The 15,857-nt window shown below is 35.7% G+C and overlaps 1 protein-coding gene across 3 annotated transcripts in view; it reads left to right on the forward strand.

Moving 5' to 3' along the window:
- AKAP9 (A-kinase anchoring protein 9) overlaps nucleotides 1-15,857 on the forward strand; it is a 197,807-nt gene that overhangs the window by 131,875 nt on the left and 50,075 nt on the right. For all 3 annotated transcript variants that reach the window (XM_078059240.1, XM_078059241.1, XM_036113321.2), the window contains one exon: nucleotides 2,662-2,894. In XM_078059240.1, coding sequence (XP_077915366.1) covers nucleotides 2,662-2,894 — 233 coding nt within the window. The remainder of the gene's footprint in view (nucleotides 1-2,661; nucleotides 2,895-15,857) is intronic.

Raw genomic sequence — 15,857 nt, forward strand, 5'->3', positions numbered from 1 at the left:
TTTACTACCCATTATTTATAGCAAAACCCCAAGGTTCCTATAAAAGTTAAAACCATTCACAGCCTCCTTTCCAGCTACCTTCTTTTAGCTCCAGCTACCTTCTTTTAGCTCTCCTCCCACCCCATCCTAACTTCTCCACATACTTTCACCCCGTAAAGCCTTGGCTCCGCATTGTATCAAACTATTCTCTTTCCTCAGATTTGTCAAATTGTCTGTATTTATTAGAAAGAAAAGGTCACTAGAATGCATTTAATTTTAAAGATGCTATATAACATATATTTTTAGTTTTAAACACCAATTATAAAGTTAATATTTCTTGCTTCCATAGCTTCTTCAAAAATATTTTCTAGACTACATTCATTTTGTTTAGTAACTTTGTAATATATACATTGTATTATACTTGATATGAATTCATTTTGAATTCCAAGATCCTTTTGAACTCATGAATACTTACGAAGTATTAATCCCTATTACCAAGACATTCAGTTTTGAATACATGGAATAATATAAGTAAATATTAGCCTGGTTGCTGTCTGTTTTTAAGTGTTGAGAATAAAAATACAAAGTGAAAATTGTTTTAGCTGTTACACTAAGAACTTAGTGTAACTAACTGCAACTGGAATGCAGTTTTGGATTCTCTAGCCGTGACTTGTACAGAGGAGGTACTCAGTGAATATTGAATGTGCTGCATTCAGATCTTTACCTAATATGGTTAATACATGAGATTGAGAGAAATGCATGGCACCAGCTACTTTAGCTTAGCTAGACATTTTAATAAATAGCTCCTATTCTCCTGGATGACTAGATCAAAATGAATATTCTTTTTTTTTTTTTTTTTTAAGATTTTATTTATTTGACAGAGAGAGACAGCGAGAGAGGGAACACAAGCAGCAGGAGTGGGAGAGGGAGAAGCAGGCTTCCCGCCGAGCAGGGAGCCTGATGCGGGGCTCGATCCCAGCACCCTGGGATCATGACCTGAGCCAAAGGCAGACGCTTAACGACTAAGCCACCTGGGCGCCCCTCAAAATGAATATTCTAAGTACTTTGGAAATTAAAGTTTGCTGTTAATTTGTTCACTTTCTGATAAGTTACTGATAAGAAATAAGCACTACATGTAATAAAAGAATAGGTCATTCCTCTTCAGGATATTTCATTGTTGGGTTGTAGTATGCTGCCACAGATGAATACCATATTCCATGACAGCAATAAATAAGCTATGCTTTTATTTCAGTTTAGAGAAAACACTTCCAAAGCTTATTCTCTGCTCATGTAAACTCAGTTTTGTTTAAATAAAAAATAAGAATAGTGTGGATACATACATTCATAGTTAAATTAGTACTGCTCATCAGTCTATTAACCTCTTTGTAATATACTTCTTACAAAATTTCAGGCTGCAAAATGATCTTAGTCCCTTTTACTGTCTGGCCTGAGCTTGTGATGCTACCCAGTATAGTGCTCAGAAATCAGAGGATCTGTGGGGCGCCTGGGTGGCTCAGTCAGTTAAGCATTCGACTCCAACTCTTGGTTTCAGCTCAGGTCATAATCTTGAGGTCCTGGGATCAAGCCCCGCGTTGGGCTCCATGCTCAGCAGGGAGCCTGTCTAAGGATTCTCTCCCCCACCTGTCCTTCCCCCTGCTTGCTTGCTTGCTTGCTTGCCCTCTCTCTCTCTCCCCCAAATAAATAACTCTTTTAAAAAAAATCAGAGGATCTGTTCTAGACGAAATCTGGCACTTCTTCTATCCTTCCATATACGTGGAATATCCCATTGCATAGTGTTTTTCTTTTCATATCATTTATGTATTTATTTTCTCATCATACAGTCCTTGAGGATAGGAACCAGATCCCACCACCTATGTGTCTCCATTACTTAGTAAATCCTGCATGGTGGGCACTTAGTAAGTATCTGTTGGACGTTGTTTTAGAAGTTTTTATCAAAGAGGGGTGCCTGGGTTTCTCCGTTGGTTGGGCGTCCGACTCTTGATTTCGGCTCGGGTCATGAGATTGAGCCCTGCATAGGGCTCCGCACTCAGCAGGGAGTCTGCTTGAGATTTTCTCCCTCTCTCCCCTTGCCCCTTCCTCCTTTGTGTGCATGTGCGTGTGCTCTTGCTCTCTCTCTAAAATAAATAAGTAAATCTTAAAAAAAAAAAAAAAGGTTTTTGTCAAAGAAAAATTACTGAATAACCCAAGTATTAATTTCTGCAAAGCCCTCTTAGCACAGCATTATCCTTTTCATTCTGTCTGCTTGGTTATCAAATAATATTACATTCTGTATTTCCCTATTTGTTATATTGCAATGTTGTTATTAAAAGGCCTTAACAAAAGACCTATAGTTCAATGATTTCAGCTTTTAACTGATTTTATTTTGTAACTTTTTTAATGTAACTATTAATTATAGTAGATTTATGCCTTTAAAATACTGTTATTCCAGGGCGCCTGGGTGGCTCAGTTGGTTGGGCGACTGCCTTCGGCTCAGGTCATGATCCTGGAGTCCCGGGATCGAGTCCCGCATCGGGCTCCCTGCTCGGCAGGGAGTCTGCTTCTCCCTCTGACCCTCCCCCCTCTCATGCTCTCTCTCTATCTCATTCTCTCTCAAATGAATAAATAAAATCTTTTAAAAAAAAATAAATAAATAAATAAATAAATAAAATACTGTTATTCCAGTTACAGATGAGTCTATACCCTCTTATTCTGGAAGTGATATGCCAAGAAAAGACAGTAGCATGTGGTCAAAAGTAACTGAAGAAGGGACAGATCTCTCAGAACGGCTTGTGAGGAGTGGTTTTGCTGGAACTGAAATAGACCCTGAAAATGAAGAACTTATGCTGAGTATCAGCTCTCGACTACAAGCAGCAGTTGAGAAACTCTTAGAAGCTATAAGTGAAACCAGCAGTCAGGTAACCTCCTTATGTTGCTAATCTGTACTACATTTGTAGGTTTTCTTTTAAGCCAGTGAACAACTAAGTGTTTTCTCTCTATTGTCTCACAGAAATTTAGTCATGTTCCTCTTTATAAATGGTTGGATTTGTAACAACCAATATTGATATCAACAGGTTTCTTTTCAGGTGGTAAGTGTTAATGTCTTGACGGACTCTTCAGGTTCTAAAATTCAGTGTTTTAATTTTAAAATTTTCTAGACTCTTACACATTACTTTTTTTTATATCAGAAGAGATTTTAACTTTATCATTGACTGAAATATTCCATTATAATATATGTTATTTATTTGAAGTAATAATACAAGGAATATCTTAAACCATATGCTCTAGTATGTCCTAACACACTGCTATTGTAATATAACAAATCAAACCTACAGTCCTTCACATGATTTTTACATCCTTTTCATGAATGTTAATAGATTACCTCACTTTACTCTCTCTTGGTAGGGTTAGATGAGGGACACTTTCTACATCGAAGTACTGTTTTTATAGAAATTTTAAAGGGGTATAACCTAAAATGCAATTTTCTCTGTCTCTAACATTTTTACACTAGTATGGTAAATGTCTCCTAAGTTACTGTATGTAGAATTTAAACAATTGTTGCTTTAAAATGAAGCAAATTCACTTATTTATTTTAAAAATGTTTAAAACAACTGTAGAATCATAGCTGTATGTTAATCAAGTGAGTACTCCATTGTCATCAGTTACAGGGCCAATATTATTAACATTTTCATTGATACCTTTATTCACAGTATCCTAAATCCATCTGTATTTCAGACAGAAGTTGAGAAGTTGAAAGAGTGTCTTTGATGTCTTGTTATTTCTAATGTCTGGCTTTCATTGATGCTACTTTTTTTCCTCTAAGAAATTATTCTGTTATGGAATCTTTTTGCAATAGCTGTGACTATTGGATTTACCATATTTGACAAATACTGTTATATATTTTGTGTTTTAATGCCAAATTCAATTACTTTTAGGTTAAGTTAGTGATTGAGTCCTCTCTTGGTTAGTGACCCTTGAAATCACTTGTTAACCACTTACTATTAAGTTAATTTTTCATTATCAATCCATTTTTTTTCCTCTTGGCAACTTGCTATTGGCATTTAACATAGACGGCATTATCAAAACAGCATATATGTCCAGTGAAATATTTGTCTTCTGGATAGTCTTCAGACAACGAGTTTTCCCCAGGTTCATTCTTCCTTGTAGGGAGACAGTTTAAATTCTCTTCTGTGCTAGAGTAGGGACTGTATCTTTAAGAGCACATTACCACACATTGCAACAATTCACTGTCTGGCCAGCAGAATATATCATAATATACCTACTGTTAATTTTCTGAATTGTACCTTGATTGACTAGCCAAACTAAGGTATTCATATTCAGTTAAATATGTTTCAGAAATGTTTTCATAGATAAAGTGCTGTCTTTGGGCAATTCTTATTTCTCTGAAGCTTTCTTTTACAGCAGGTGCAAAATGATTGAAAGGCTTTTGCTTCAGTTACTTAAAGATTTCCTTGAGCATTGTAAAGAACTAAAAGAAGTACAGTATTTTTGAAAACTCACATCTTTGTGTATTTACTAATACACAATAGAAAGGATAACTACACAAATAATAATAGTGGTCTCATCTTTTGCTAAAACCACAGTGAGTTATTTTTCATTGCCAACATCCTAAGTGCTGGTAGGAAAGGCACCAATAAAAACCAGCTTCATTTGCGTTATTAATTTAAGACATTATACTCTTGGATCAAAGAACTTTAATGTTTACCGTATTTTTCTTCAGCCTCAGGTAGACGGCTTAAGCTCAAACATTGAAACTATGAATGCTATGTCATAATATGAAATTCCATAGCTATTATAAGAAAACACATATTTTCTATAAGTTTTGCTATTTTTTCAAGTTTTTACTTTTCTAATTAACATAAGCCCTGGATTGGCTTTCTTTTAGAATGCTTACAAATAAGCCACTTTAACAGTATGCTACTCTACTGAGTGAGCTGGGCCAATTCAGGCATTTTCAGCTGTTGCTTTTCAGCACTTTTAAAGTTTGCATGCATATGCATCCTAGTTATCCCTTTTATTCTATGAAAGTAGTGTAAATAATTCTGTATGGAGTCTCAACATAATCCTGCCTTTTTTTTTTTTCTTTTGCTTATTTCAGCTACATTAGTATTTAATTTCTGTGATTTGTACTCTTCCCTACCATGAAAAAACTAGTAATATTTTTCCTTTCTTAGCCACTATTAAATACTTTGATCTGGATCTTGAACGCTGTTAATACTGTTGCTGCTACTTGATACCATCGTAAGTTACGGACAGTCTAATTAATGCAGTGTAGTTGACCTTTGAACAATACAACTAAAGTGTGCCACTCCATTTATATGCAGATGTTTTTTCAATATATACAGTACAGTACTGTAAAAGCATTTTCTCTTTATGATTTTCTTAATGCCATTTTCTTGTTTCTAGCTTACTTTATTGTAAGAATACAGTATATAGTACGTAATACATATAACATATAAAATATGTGTTAATCGACTGTTATGGCATCAGGCTTCTGGTCAACAGTAGGCTATTAGTAGTTAAGTTTTGGGAGAGTCAAAAGTTCTGTGGCTTTTGGGGCGCCTGGGTGGCTCAGTCATTAAGCGTCTGCCTTCGGCTCAGGTCATGATCCCAGTGTCCTGGGATCGAGCCCCGCATCGGGCTCCCTGCTCAGCGGGAAGCCTGCTTCTCCCTCTCCCACTCCCCCTGCTTGTGTTCCTCTCTCACTGTCTCTCTCTCTGTCAAATAAATAAATAAAATCTTTAAAAAAAAAAAAAAAAAAGTTCTGTGGCTTTTTTTTTTTTTAAAGATTTTATTTATTTATTTGACAGAGAGAGAGATAGCAAGAGCAGGAACACAAGCAGGGGGAGTGGGAGAGGGAGAAGCAGGCTTCCTGCCGAGCAGGGAGCCCGATGTGGGACTCGATCCCAGGACCCTGGGACCATGACCTGAGCCGAAGGCAGACGCTTAACTACTGAGCCACCCAGGCGCCCAGTTCTGTGGATTTTTGACTGTGCATGGGGTCAGCACCCCAACCCCTGCATTGTTCAAGGGTCAACTGTATAATATTTGTCTTCTGACAAGCACCATGGAAAATGGTAGATAAATCAGAAGTGATCCATGGTTTGACTTATTCCTGTAGGCTACTATAGAGAAACTTCCCCCCAAATCCATTAATATTGCCAACAGACAAGTGTGTGGAATCCACCTGAAACACTCATTTTCCCCAGGCCAAGATCACACCTCATCCCATCTGCTTGTGTGACCAGGTTTTGAGGTACAACAGGAGCCTGACCATGGCATTTTCCAAATTATTCTCAATTTGTTAAATACTAATATAGCAATATGTTATTTAGCTTTTATTGTATTTTAAGTATCAAAGAACAGGTCACAAAAACTTTGCCTAGAGCACTAAACAGTTTTCATACTGCAGTCTCTAAACCAGCAGCATCAGCATCACTGAGGACTTGTAAATTTAAATTCTCACTCCCCACCCCAGACCTACTGAATGATGGAGCCCAGCAACCTGGGTTTAAACGGGTTCTTTAGGTGATTCTGGTACACACTGAAGTTTGAGAACCACTCATCTAGAGATTATTAGTACATGTTCACATTATTCTAGCTGAATTTTGAAGTGTTCTACCAATATCTTAGATAAAAGGTTAAAGTGGTTGTTCCCTTTTGGTATAAAAATCAGGTATATCTTAGGTGAATTGTATTTTTAAAATAACGAGAATAGGAACTTTGTAAAACTTTCTTTTAATCCAAATTTAGTTCACCTACTACTCTTCCATGGATAGATGTTTAAAGCCATTGACTGCTTCAGAATATTCTCATTAATAACTAAAATTATCTTGAACATGATAAATATTTTTAACAGTTCATTAGATTGATACAAAACAATGTGTAATCACCTTTGTGAAATAACTTATATTCCATTTTTATTTTAATGTGTCATTATTTGGTTCTTCATAATGGTATAGTTCTCTTTTACCTTGATTTTTTTTTCACTTGTTATAAAAAAATTCTAGAACAGAACTGAGAGACACTGCTATAGTCTATTTGTGCTTGCAGTGACAGAGGAGTTCAGCTAAGTAGCTCTGCACAGCATACCCTGAGACTAGGAAAGAGAGTAGCATCTCATACTTTGGAGTCAGGTGGGCCCAAGTAAAGCTTATTGGAAGACTTGATGCTTGAGATGAATCATTCATTCATCATATTTATTGAGCACCTACTATATAATAATTGCTATTTTACATGTCAGAAGTACAGCATTGAACAAAATACACAAAATCCTTGCTCTTGTAGAGACCAACAATATGTAAACATACAGTATGTCAGGTGGTGATTATCTGCTGGGAAGAAAAATGAAATGGAGATAGAGCATAATGGGGGAAGGGGACATGTTATATAGGAAAATCAAGGAAGACCCCTCTGATGAAGTAATATTCAAGCATATTTCTTGAGGAAGATTAGGAGAGACAGTCATATAAGTAAGTAGGGGAAGAATGTTTTAGACAAAGGACTAACAAGTGTGAAGGCCCTGAGGTGGTCGTGTGCTTGTTCTTTGTGTGGCTGAGAAAGAGGCCAGTGTGGCTGGAGCAAGGAGAGTGAGGAAAGTGGGAGATGAGGTCAAAGTGCTACCTGGAAACCAGATCACATGGAACTTGGGATTTAATTCCTAGTGAGAAATGGAGCCATTGTGTACAACTTTTTAACTTTTTATTTTGAAATAATTTTAGACTTAGAGAAAAGTTGCAAAATAGTCCAGAGTTTCACTCAACTTCCCCTAATGTTAACAGCTTGCATAATCGTATTATAATTATCAAAACTTGGAAAGTAAAACTGATACAATACTATAAACTGAAGTACAGACCCTTTGGATTTTACCATTTTTTCCCACTAAGGTCCTTTTCCTGTTCTAGGGTCCCATGTTGCCTTTAGTTGTCATGTTTTTGTCAGCTCTCTTCTCCTCTTCATTTAGTACCTGAGTCTTTGTCTTTTATGACCTTGATACTTGAAAAGGAGTGGCTAGTTATTTTATAGAGTGCCCCACCATTTGGATTTGTCTGATATTTTTTCATGATTACATGAAGCTTATGCGTTTTTGACAAGAATACCACAAAAGTGATGTGCCCTTCTCAGTGTATCATATCAGAGGGCACATGATGTCCATATGTCTTATTACTGGTAATGTTAATCTTGATTTCTTGTGGTATCTGCTGGATTTCTCCACTGTACTATTACTATTTTTCCCATTATAATTAATAAATTTCTTGAAGGAGGTACTTTGAGATTATGCAAATATCTTGTTTCTCCTTAAACTTTCACCCACTAGTTTTATCATTCATTGGTAGATCTTGCCTGTACAATTATTACCATGGTATTCTGATGGTGATTTTCTATTTTCCTCATTCCTTCATCTATTATAATTACTCTGAAAGAACTATTTCTTCACTCTCATTTGTAATCAGGATCTATACAGACTCATAGCTATTTATTTTTTTCAACGGATTATATTCCAATACTACAGTAATTGGTTTTGTTTCAGCTTTGGCATTGTGAACTCTTTCAGGTTGGCTCTTGTGCCTTTTTGAAGTGCTTACTTTTTTGAGCATTTGCACTATCAGAGGCTCCAGACCCATCTTATGTTATTCCTGCTCCAGCTCTAAAACCTACCACTGCTCCAAGGAAATTAGGGTCCTCTTATTAGATAATGATATTTAGAAACCAAGATCTGGATGCTGTATGAGCTCTTTGTTACTGAAGTGTCGTGACTTGTAGGTCCTCTTAGTAGACAATTTAAAAATATACGGGGTATCTATAAATACATACATTTATTTGTGTATCTCTATGTATATATAGTAAAAACATGAGTTCATACGTTACATCTAATTCTGATCCAGTACCACAACATTCATTCTACCCTTCCCCCCTTTCCTTTGTAACTTTGTTCTCCATCAGTGAGAAACCAGGCTCTCATTATCTGCATATTTTTACTTATTTGTTTAGCCCTAAAAATGCATAAAATAACTTCACAGTTGCTAGCCTATATCCCTGTGAAGAACAAATTTATTAGAGTACAGTATTTATGTACAGTACTTTCTGTCTTTAGCCTTATACGGTCAAAAATACTGTTTTTCAAAGTATGTTAGGTTAACTCTTCTCCCTCACCCTCTTCAATGTGGTTTTGTTTTCCACTTTTAATATAGTTACAATCATTTGTTACAGTTTTTATTCCATCTTGAGTTTCCCCCTTTTCTAAAAACTCGCAGATGATAAATTTCACTCTTTGTATGGGTAGTTCTTTTGGTTGTGACAGATGGGTGGTGTATGTATACCACCACAAACATGACACAGGATTGTTCCATCCCCCAAGATACCCTGCTGCTGTCTTTTGTAGTCAGCCCTCCTGCCTTTGGCAACCACTGGTTGCTTTCCATCCCCCATCCTTATAATTCTGCCTTTACCAGACTGTTGTAAATGAAATGACACATTATGTATTCTTCGGGGTCTGGCTTCATTGTCCTAAAGTACATGTAAGATTTATCAGTTTTGTTGCATGTATTAAAAGTTTGTTCCTTTTTATAGCTGAGGAGTATTTTATCATATAGATGTAGCACAGTTTATTTATTTAGAGGACATACAGATTGTTTCAAGCTTAGGATCATTAGAGATTTTTGAGTAACTGACCTAACTTATATTTTTCAAAAGGATCGTTTTGACCACCTTGTCAAAATAAATGGGGGGAGGGGCAGCGGGGCGCCTGGGTGGCTCATTCGGTTAAGCATCTGCCTTTGGCTCACGTCATGATCCCAGAGTCCCAGGATCAAGTCCCATGTAGGGCTCCCTGCTCAGCGGGGAGTCTGCTTCTCGCTCCCTCCGCCTCTTCCCCTGCTCATGCTCGCTCTGTCTCTCTCTTTCTCACTCACTCTGTCAAATAAATAAATAAAATCTTTAAAAAATAAATAAAAAATAAACTGAGGGTGTGGAGGAGTCTAGGGCAGAAGCACAGAAACCAGTTAGAGAAGTTACTTGCCCAGATATACAAGTTAGGTGGTAGAATTAGAATTCAAACCCAGGTACTGTGGCTTCAAAGTCTGTGCTCTTAATTAAGCTACTTTTACTGTCCTTTGAAAATGAGTGAATCACTTTGTCAATTACTGCTGACTGCTCATGTTATCCACAGACTAAGGAATAGATTTTGAAATCTGGGGTGTCACTGGTAACCTTACAAGAGCAGTTTGATGGAGTAATGGAGATGAAATTGTAATTCAAGAGAAAATGAGAGGAAAGGAAGTAAAGATTTAAAAGACGAGTAGAGATTAGGTAGGTAGGTCAAGAAGAAAATTCGTGGCAAAAGGCATAGCATATTAGTGTAAACCAGCATGATGTGTATGAGGACAGTGGATAGTTTTGTGTTATAAACATACAGGATGGAAGGTGGGAAACTGATAGAAGGTGAGAGTAGAGGAATAGCCAGTGGTCACATGTCAAAGTCCCATGTAGGCTAAGTTAAGGAGTTTTAACTGTATTATGCTATAAAGTGTGGAGAGTCTTTGCAATATTTTTGATGAGAAAATAATATCAAATTTGTGTTTTACATTCCTCAGGCAGTAGTATGATAGATGGATGGGCAGGAAGATGGTGAGGAGAGATACTGAATGCAGGGAAACAAGAGACACTTAGAATATTCCTGGTAAAAAGTGATAGAGATCAAGTTAAGGCAGGGGGGAAGTGCCTTTAAACCTTTTAGGAAGCTGAATTTGATAGAAATTGGTATGACTGATCAGATATAGGGGATGAGGAAGAGGGAAGGAAACCAAGCGTAAATCCTCGATTGACTGAGTTGCTGGTGTATTTCATTTACTGAGATACGGGATGCAAAAGAAGTGAGTGATGAGTTCAGTTTTATATAATCTGAATTCAGAATGCATAGAGGCAGTGTCAAGTAAAGATATTCACTAGAGTCTAGAGTTTTGGTAGAACTAGATTGGAAATTGTTATCCCTTTAAGACATTTGAAACCATCGTCTTTAGAGTGTGTACAGAGCTGTTTTTTGTGCTGGTAGAATGCTGACATTTAAAAGAGAATAAGCGTAGGTATGTCTACAGAAGACGTGGAGAATGAGAGGAGGAAAATCAAGAGAATAGTGTCATAAAAGCCAGATAAGGAGTGATTTTTCCAAAAGTGTCAGTTACTATGGAAAATCATAGCTGCTGAGGATTTAGTGTCCATTGACTATTTCAATGTGAGTGACCTTGATGAGAATAGTGTCATAAAATTGGAAAGGAAAATTCAAAATTCAGAGAGTTGGAGAAATAGAGACAGCAAATTTTATGCCTACTAGCCATGAAGAAAACAACGCTAGCTTGAGAAGGGGAGGGTGTTTTTTTAAAGGTTGGACTAGTGTACATTGAGTAGCAGTGGAGAAGTTGAATATTGTAGGTCAGAATGGATGAGTTTTCTGGAGGCCAGGTCCTTGGAGTAGGTTAAGATGGAATCCAGAACACAGGTGGAAGGTGTGCCATTTGGATCAGAAAGACCTTCCCTCATTTAAGATTGGAGAAAGAGATTATTGCAGGTTATTGTGGGTTTATGTTTGAGATGGAGGAGTTTCATTGAAGTCTCCATAGTCTAAGTAAATATTGTCAAATATTCAAGGTTCTTTCTTTAATGACGTCTATTTATATGTTGTATGATTTTAGTAGAAGATGTATGATTAAGCCTTGTACTTAGTTTTAAGGTTTGGTTTGCTTTAGGTTCTATAGATACATCATGCTTCAATAAAAGAACTAATGGGCATTTTCTTTACTAAGTATCAGGGTATCTATCTTATAGACTGATTTCATAATATCTATTAAAGAAGCATTTTACTTTATGTATTTGATTTGACAAGTGATTTGCCCTAGAGTATGTCCACATCCATGTAATGATACACTTATTATGATGAATTGTATTTATCATTTGCCCAGACAGGCTACCATAAAAATCAGGCTTATATTCAGCCTACTGCAGTTTCCTGTTGGTTGAGAGAGCTTTCATTATGATATGAGGAAAAGAGCTTAGGGACTACCTGCAAGCCCTTAGAAAGGTAATCTCTTTAACATAGCCTGTATTCAGTAGTCTCTTTGTGATTCTGCAGAAAAGCTATCTTTGAGAGTATGGTTTCAGATTCTTGATTCTTGAATCAGGTAGAAAAAGAATTCATTCTGTTCCGTGAGAGTAGTCTTTCAGCAACTAGTTTTCCAGAATTCACAGGTACTATCAAGAGATACCTTTAGGCCTTGGAAAAAATTAATGAGGAACTTACTCCCACAGAATGATGATTATTATAGACAACTCTTATGAGTTTATTATCATTTTTGAGAATAATGGAACCTAAGCTGCATGTTCTATATTTTCTCATAAAGGGAGACTTTTCCTTAGGATGAAACAGTAGTTTAAGATTTTATCATTGTTAAGTTTTAAGCATAACTGTAATCCAAGTGTTGAAATGTATTTTGCCATTAGGTATTTCCTCCAGTGTGCTTATTATATATAGTAAGCATTGGTCAGGACTTGTCAGTTTGAGAGAAATGTTTATGGGCGGAAAAGATTAAATATCTTGACATTGTATGATTAAAGTAAACCTATTTAGTTTGGGAAACATAGCTTTATACCCCAATTAATAGCCTTCAAATATGCACTAAAATCTTTATTATCTGGAACCTGGGAATAATGAGCTAGTCTGGATAATTAAAAGGGTATCCTCCTAAAAATTGAAGTCATTTTGCTTTAACTGCTTTTGATTGTAAAAAGTTTTATCTGCTTTCTAAAATTAAAAAAAAAATAGAATACAATTTGAATTATTCTAATGTAATCTGTCTGAACATCAATTAATATACCATCAGTTACTATACTCTTACTAGGGGAGGTCTTTGCCCCTATCTTAAATCATCTTTACTGCTATTTTGAGTCCTTTTTACTCTCCCTAATTTTGCTCTCTTTTCTTTGTGGTTAGTTTCTTAACCTTGACTTACGTTCCTAGTTGTAAGTGGATATACTCTACTCCTATAGATTTTGGTTTTACATGGATGGAAACAAGTTTTACATGCTTTCAAAAATGGGGAAAAAAATATAATTTGGATTATTTTAACTTAGGGTCACCTTTTTTAACATGAATTAATATAATATGCCATCAGTTAATATACTGTTGTCCTTTATAAGAACTGTTTGCCTCATTCTAAATCATCTTAATCTACTACTTTTTTGAGTCTTTTTCTCCTCCCTAGGTTTTTCTTTTCTTTGTAGTTAATTCTTACCTTGACCTGAATGTTTCTCTTTATAAAGAGATACTTCTTACTCTCAGAATTTTGTTTTTGCTTCAAATAAGAGAAATTGGATACTAGATTATCAAAATAAACTGTAACTCCCACAGGGAGCCAGGAAAGAGTATTTTGAGAACTATATGATATGGTTAGCATGGATCCTGTCAGTTCATAAAGCTGAGCAGCTAGGATATGGATGATTTTGTATCTGCTAAAGATCCAGAAAAATCATATTTAGCTGAACCAGTGTAGGGTTAGGCCTCCATTTTGTACAGATATTCAGACTTATTAACAGACTAACTGGTGGGCTCACAAAAAAAAAAAAACATAATAAACAGAAATTTGTCATTGCCTAATCTAGAATTATAATAGGCAGCTGTCCCCCCCCCCCCAACCCCACCCCAAGCGTCTACCTGTAGATTCTGGGCTTTATGTAGAAAATTGCATTTTCTCTTCCCTAATTATTAGCCTATTATGAAGGCTTTGAGTGTTGACTCCTTTAAACAATTTTGTGTAGTGAAAGTGGCTATAAAACAGATTTTTGTTGATATCACCTGCTTGGCTTAGTATGGGTTTTTCCATAGTAGATAAAAGGTTTTAGTTTTATGGGTTTAGGATATTTAGTTACTGGACCAAAAAAAGGCACCACAATGAAAGCTCTTTCATTTATTTGAGGATCTTTTGCTGTTAAAAAGTAAGTTGTTCATCTTTTAAAATTCTGAGTGTCTAGTTTATTCACTGTTGCTGACATTTCTGGAGCTACCAGAAGATTATTATATGCAACTTGCGCTTTTTAGTTTTAGTCAGAGTTCCTAAGATACCTTAAGTAATGATATATAATTACCAAACATATTATATATAATGCAGCTTTTTAAAGAGCGTTTTTTTTTCCCCTTAACATTCACTCTGAAAACAATTCATTGTGGGAAATAGGTTATAACTGAACTATCTGTATTTACTTCTAGTGACTGTTCAAAAGAATGAGTATTATTTAAGGAAATACCAAAAGGAAATACTAAGTCTTCCAGAAATAATTATGATTATTTGATACACTTTAAGAACTATTTGGTAATGTGGACTCAAACCTACTTGATTTCACATTTTCAAATTAAAACAATTTTTTAGTAGGATGGAAAAATACTAGCTTATCTTAGAAACATTATAAACTTGTCTAAATACCCTTTTCAAAGCTCTGACGTGGAACTTGGATCCTGTTAGGCAGGCTTTTTTGTGGGCGTATTAATTCACATTCCACCTGTCAGTACCTATAGGTAAAGACATGAAACCACACCCTCTGTTCTGACCTTTTCCTCCGGGGACAGTGACTAGAATCGTTTGGCTCAGGGTGAAAGGCTATTTGAATAGCTCAGTTCAGAAGAGCTTTTACTTTTGAATTGAGTGAAGCAGCAAGAACAAGGGAAATAATGTTGCAACTACATTTCTCAAGACTGCTACTATGGAGATTTCAAACTTGACCTTCCCTGCCAGGTTCTGTTTGGAAGGCTTACTTATTTCCACAGATAAATTTGATACCGAAAGCAGTTTTATGGCTCGGCTACTTAGATATTTATATTTTCATTCTTCCATTCTTTAAAGAATTAATTATTCTAGTTAAAAAGGTGTTTTTCTGCTTTTATTTTTATTGTCTTTGATTTTTGTTTTGTTTCTGATGAAGACTGGTAGAAATGTAGTTTTTTTATAGATCTGTGTGTTTTTTCTTTTGTTGCTCATTTGTATGAATTGATGCTTATTTGATAGTACTAAAAAGAAATTTTCATACTGCTATGGTCTATCTTGATAAACTAAAAAGAACTTTTAATGTAGTGGAAAACTGTTAAAGCAAGTGAGGGAAGTTGGCAGCTGAATCTACTAGCATGGATTCTTACCATACCTATTTGGCAACTGTCAAACTCAGCGGCTCATGGTTGGAAGAACAAGATGAAGACATTTATGAGGTTGAATCTCGTGTGCCTTTACCACATCCTTTTCCTCTATGTGAACATTTGGATGAAAATAACTCTGTTATTATTAATACTTCTATTTTTCATTTTATTCATAAAAGAAATGGGCACATATTAAAGCTTATTTCTAAAATTTCACTGCCTACCCCTCCTTATTCAGTAAGTATAAAAAATTTGGTTTCTTATACTTTTAGTTTATACTTTCACTTTTTTATACATTTAGTTAAAAAACCTGTATAAATGAGAAATGAACTTTAGATGTCCTTAGTAAGGGTAAATGGAATAGAATCTTGTTTTGTTATTGTTTCATGTGTTACTACTTATTTATCCTGATATATTGAAGAGCTAAATTTGGTCTAAGAGCCCCAACTTGGCTATGTTTTTGATTCCAGAAGGCAGAGTGAGATAGTATTACAGTTTTCCATGCCAGGCAAGCTGTTTAAAAAGATCCTGCTTGTCCTTAAGAATCTTGCTTTTATATGTTTATGATTCCAATCCTGAGTAAAAATGGAATGATTATATTTGAGGGAATGAGCATTGTGGTACTTAAAACAGCTAAGTCCATTGAGCCAATTAGGAAATGTTTACAATCATATGGTATATTGGCTAT

Source organism: Halichoerus grypus, chromosome 12 (genome assembly GCF_964656455.1).
Source record: "Halichoerus grypus chromosome 12, mHalGry1.hap1.1, whole genome shotgun sequence".
Taxonomy (NCBI): domain Eukaryota; kingdom Metazoa; phylum Chordata; class Mammalia; order Carnivora; family Phocidae; genus Halichoerus; species Halichoerus grypus.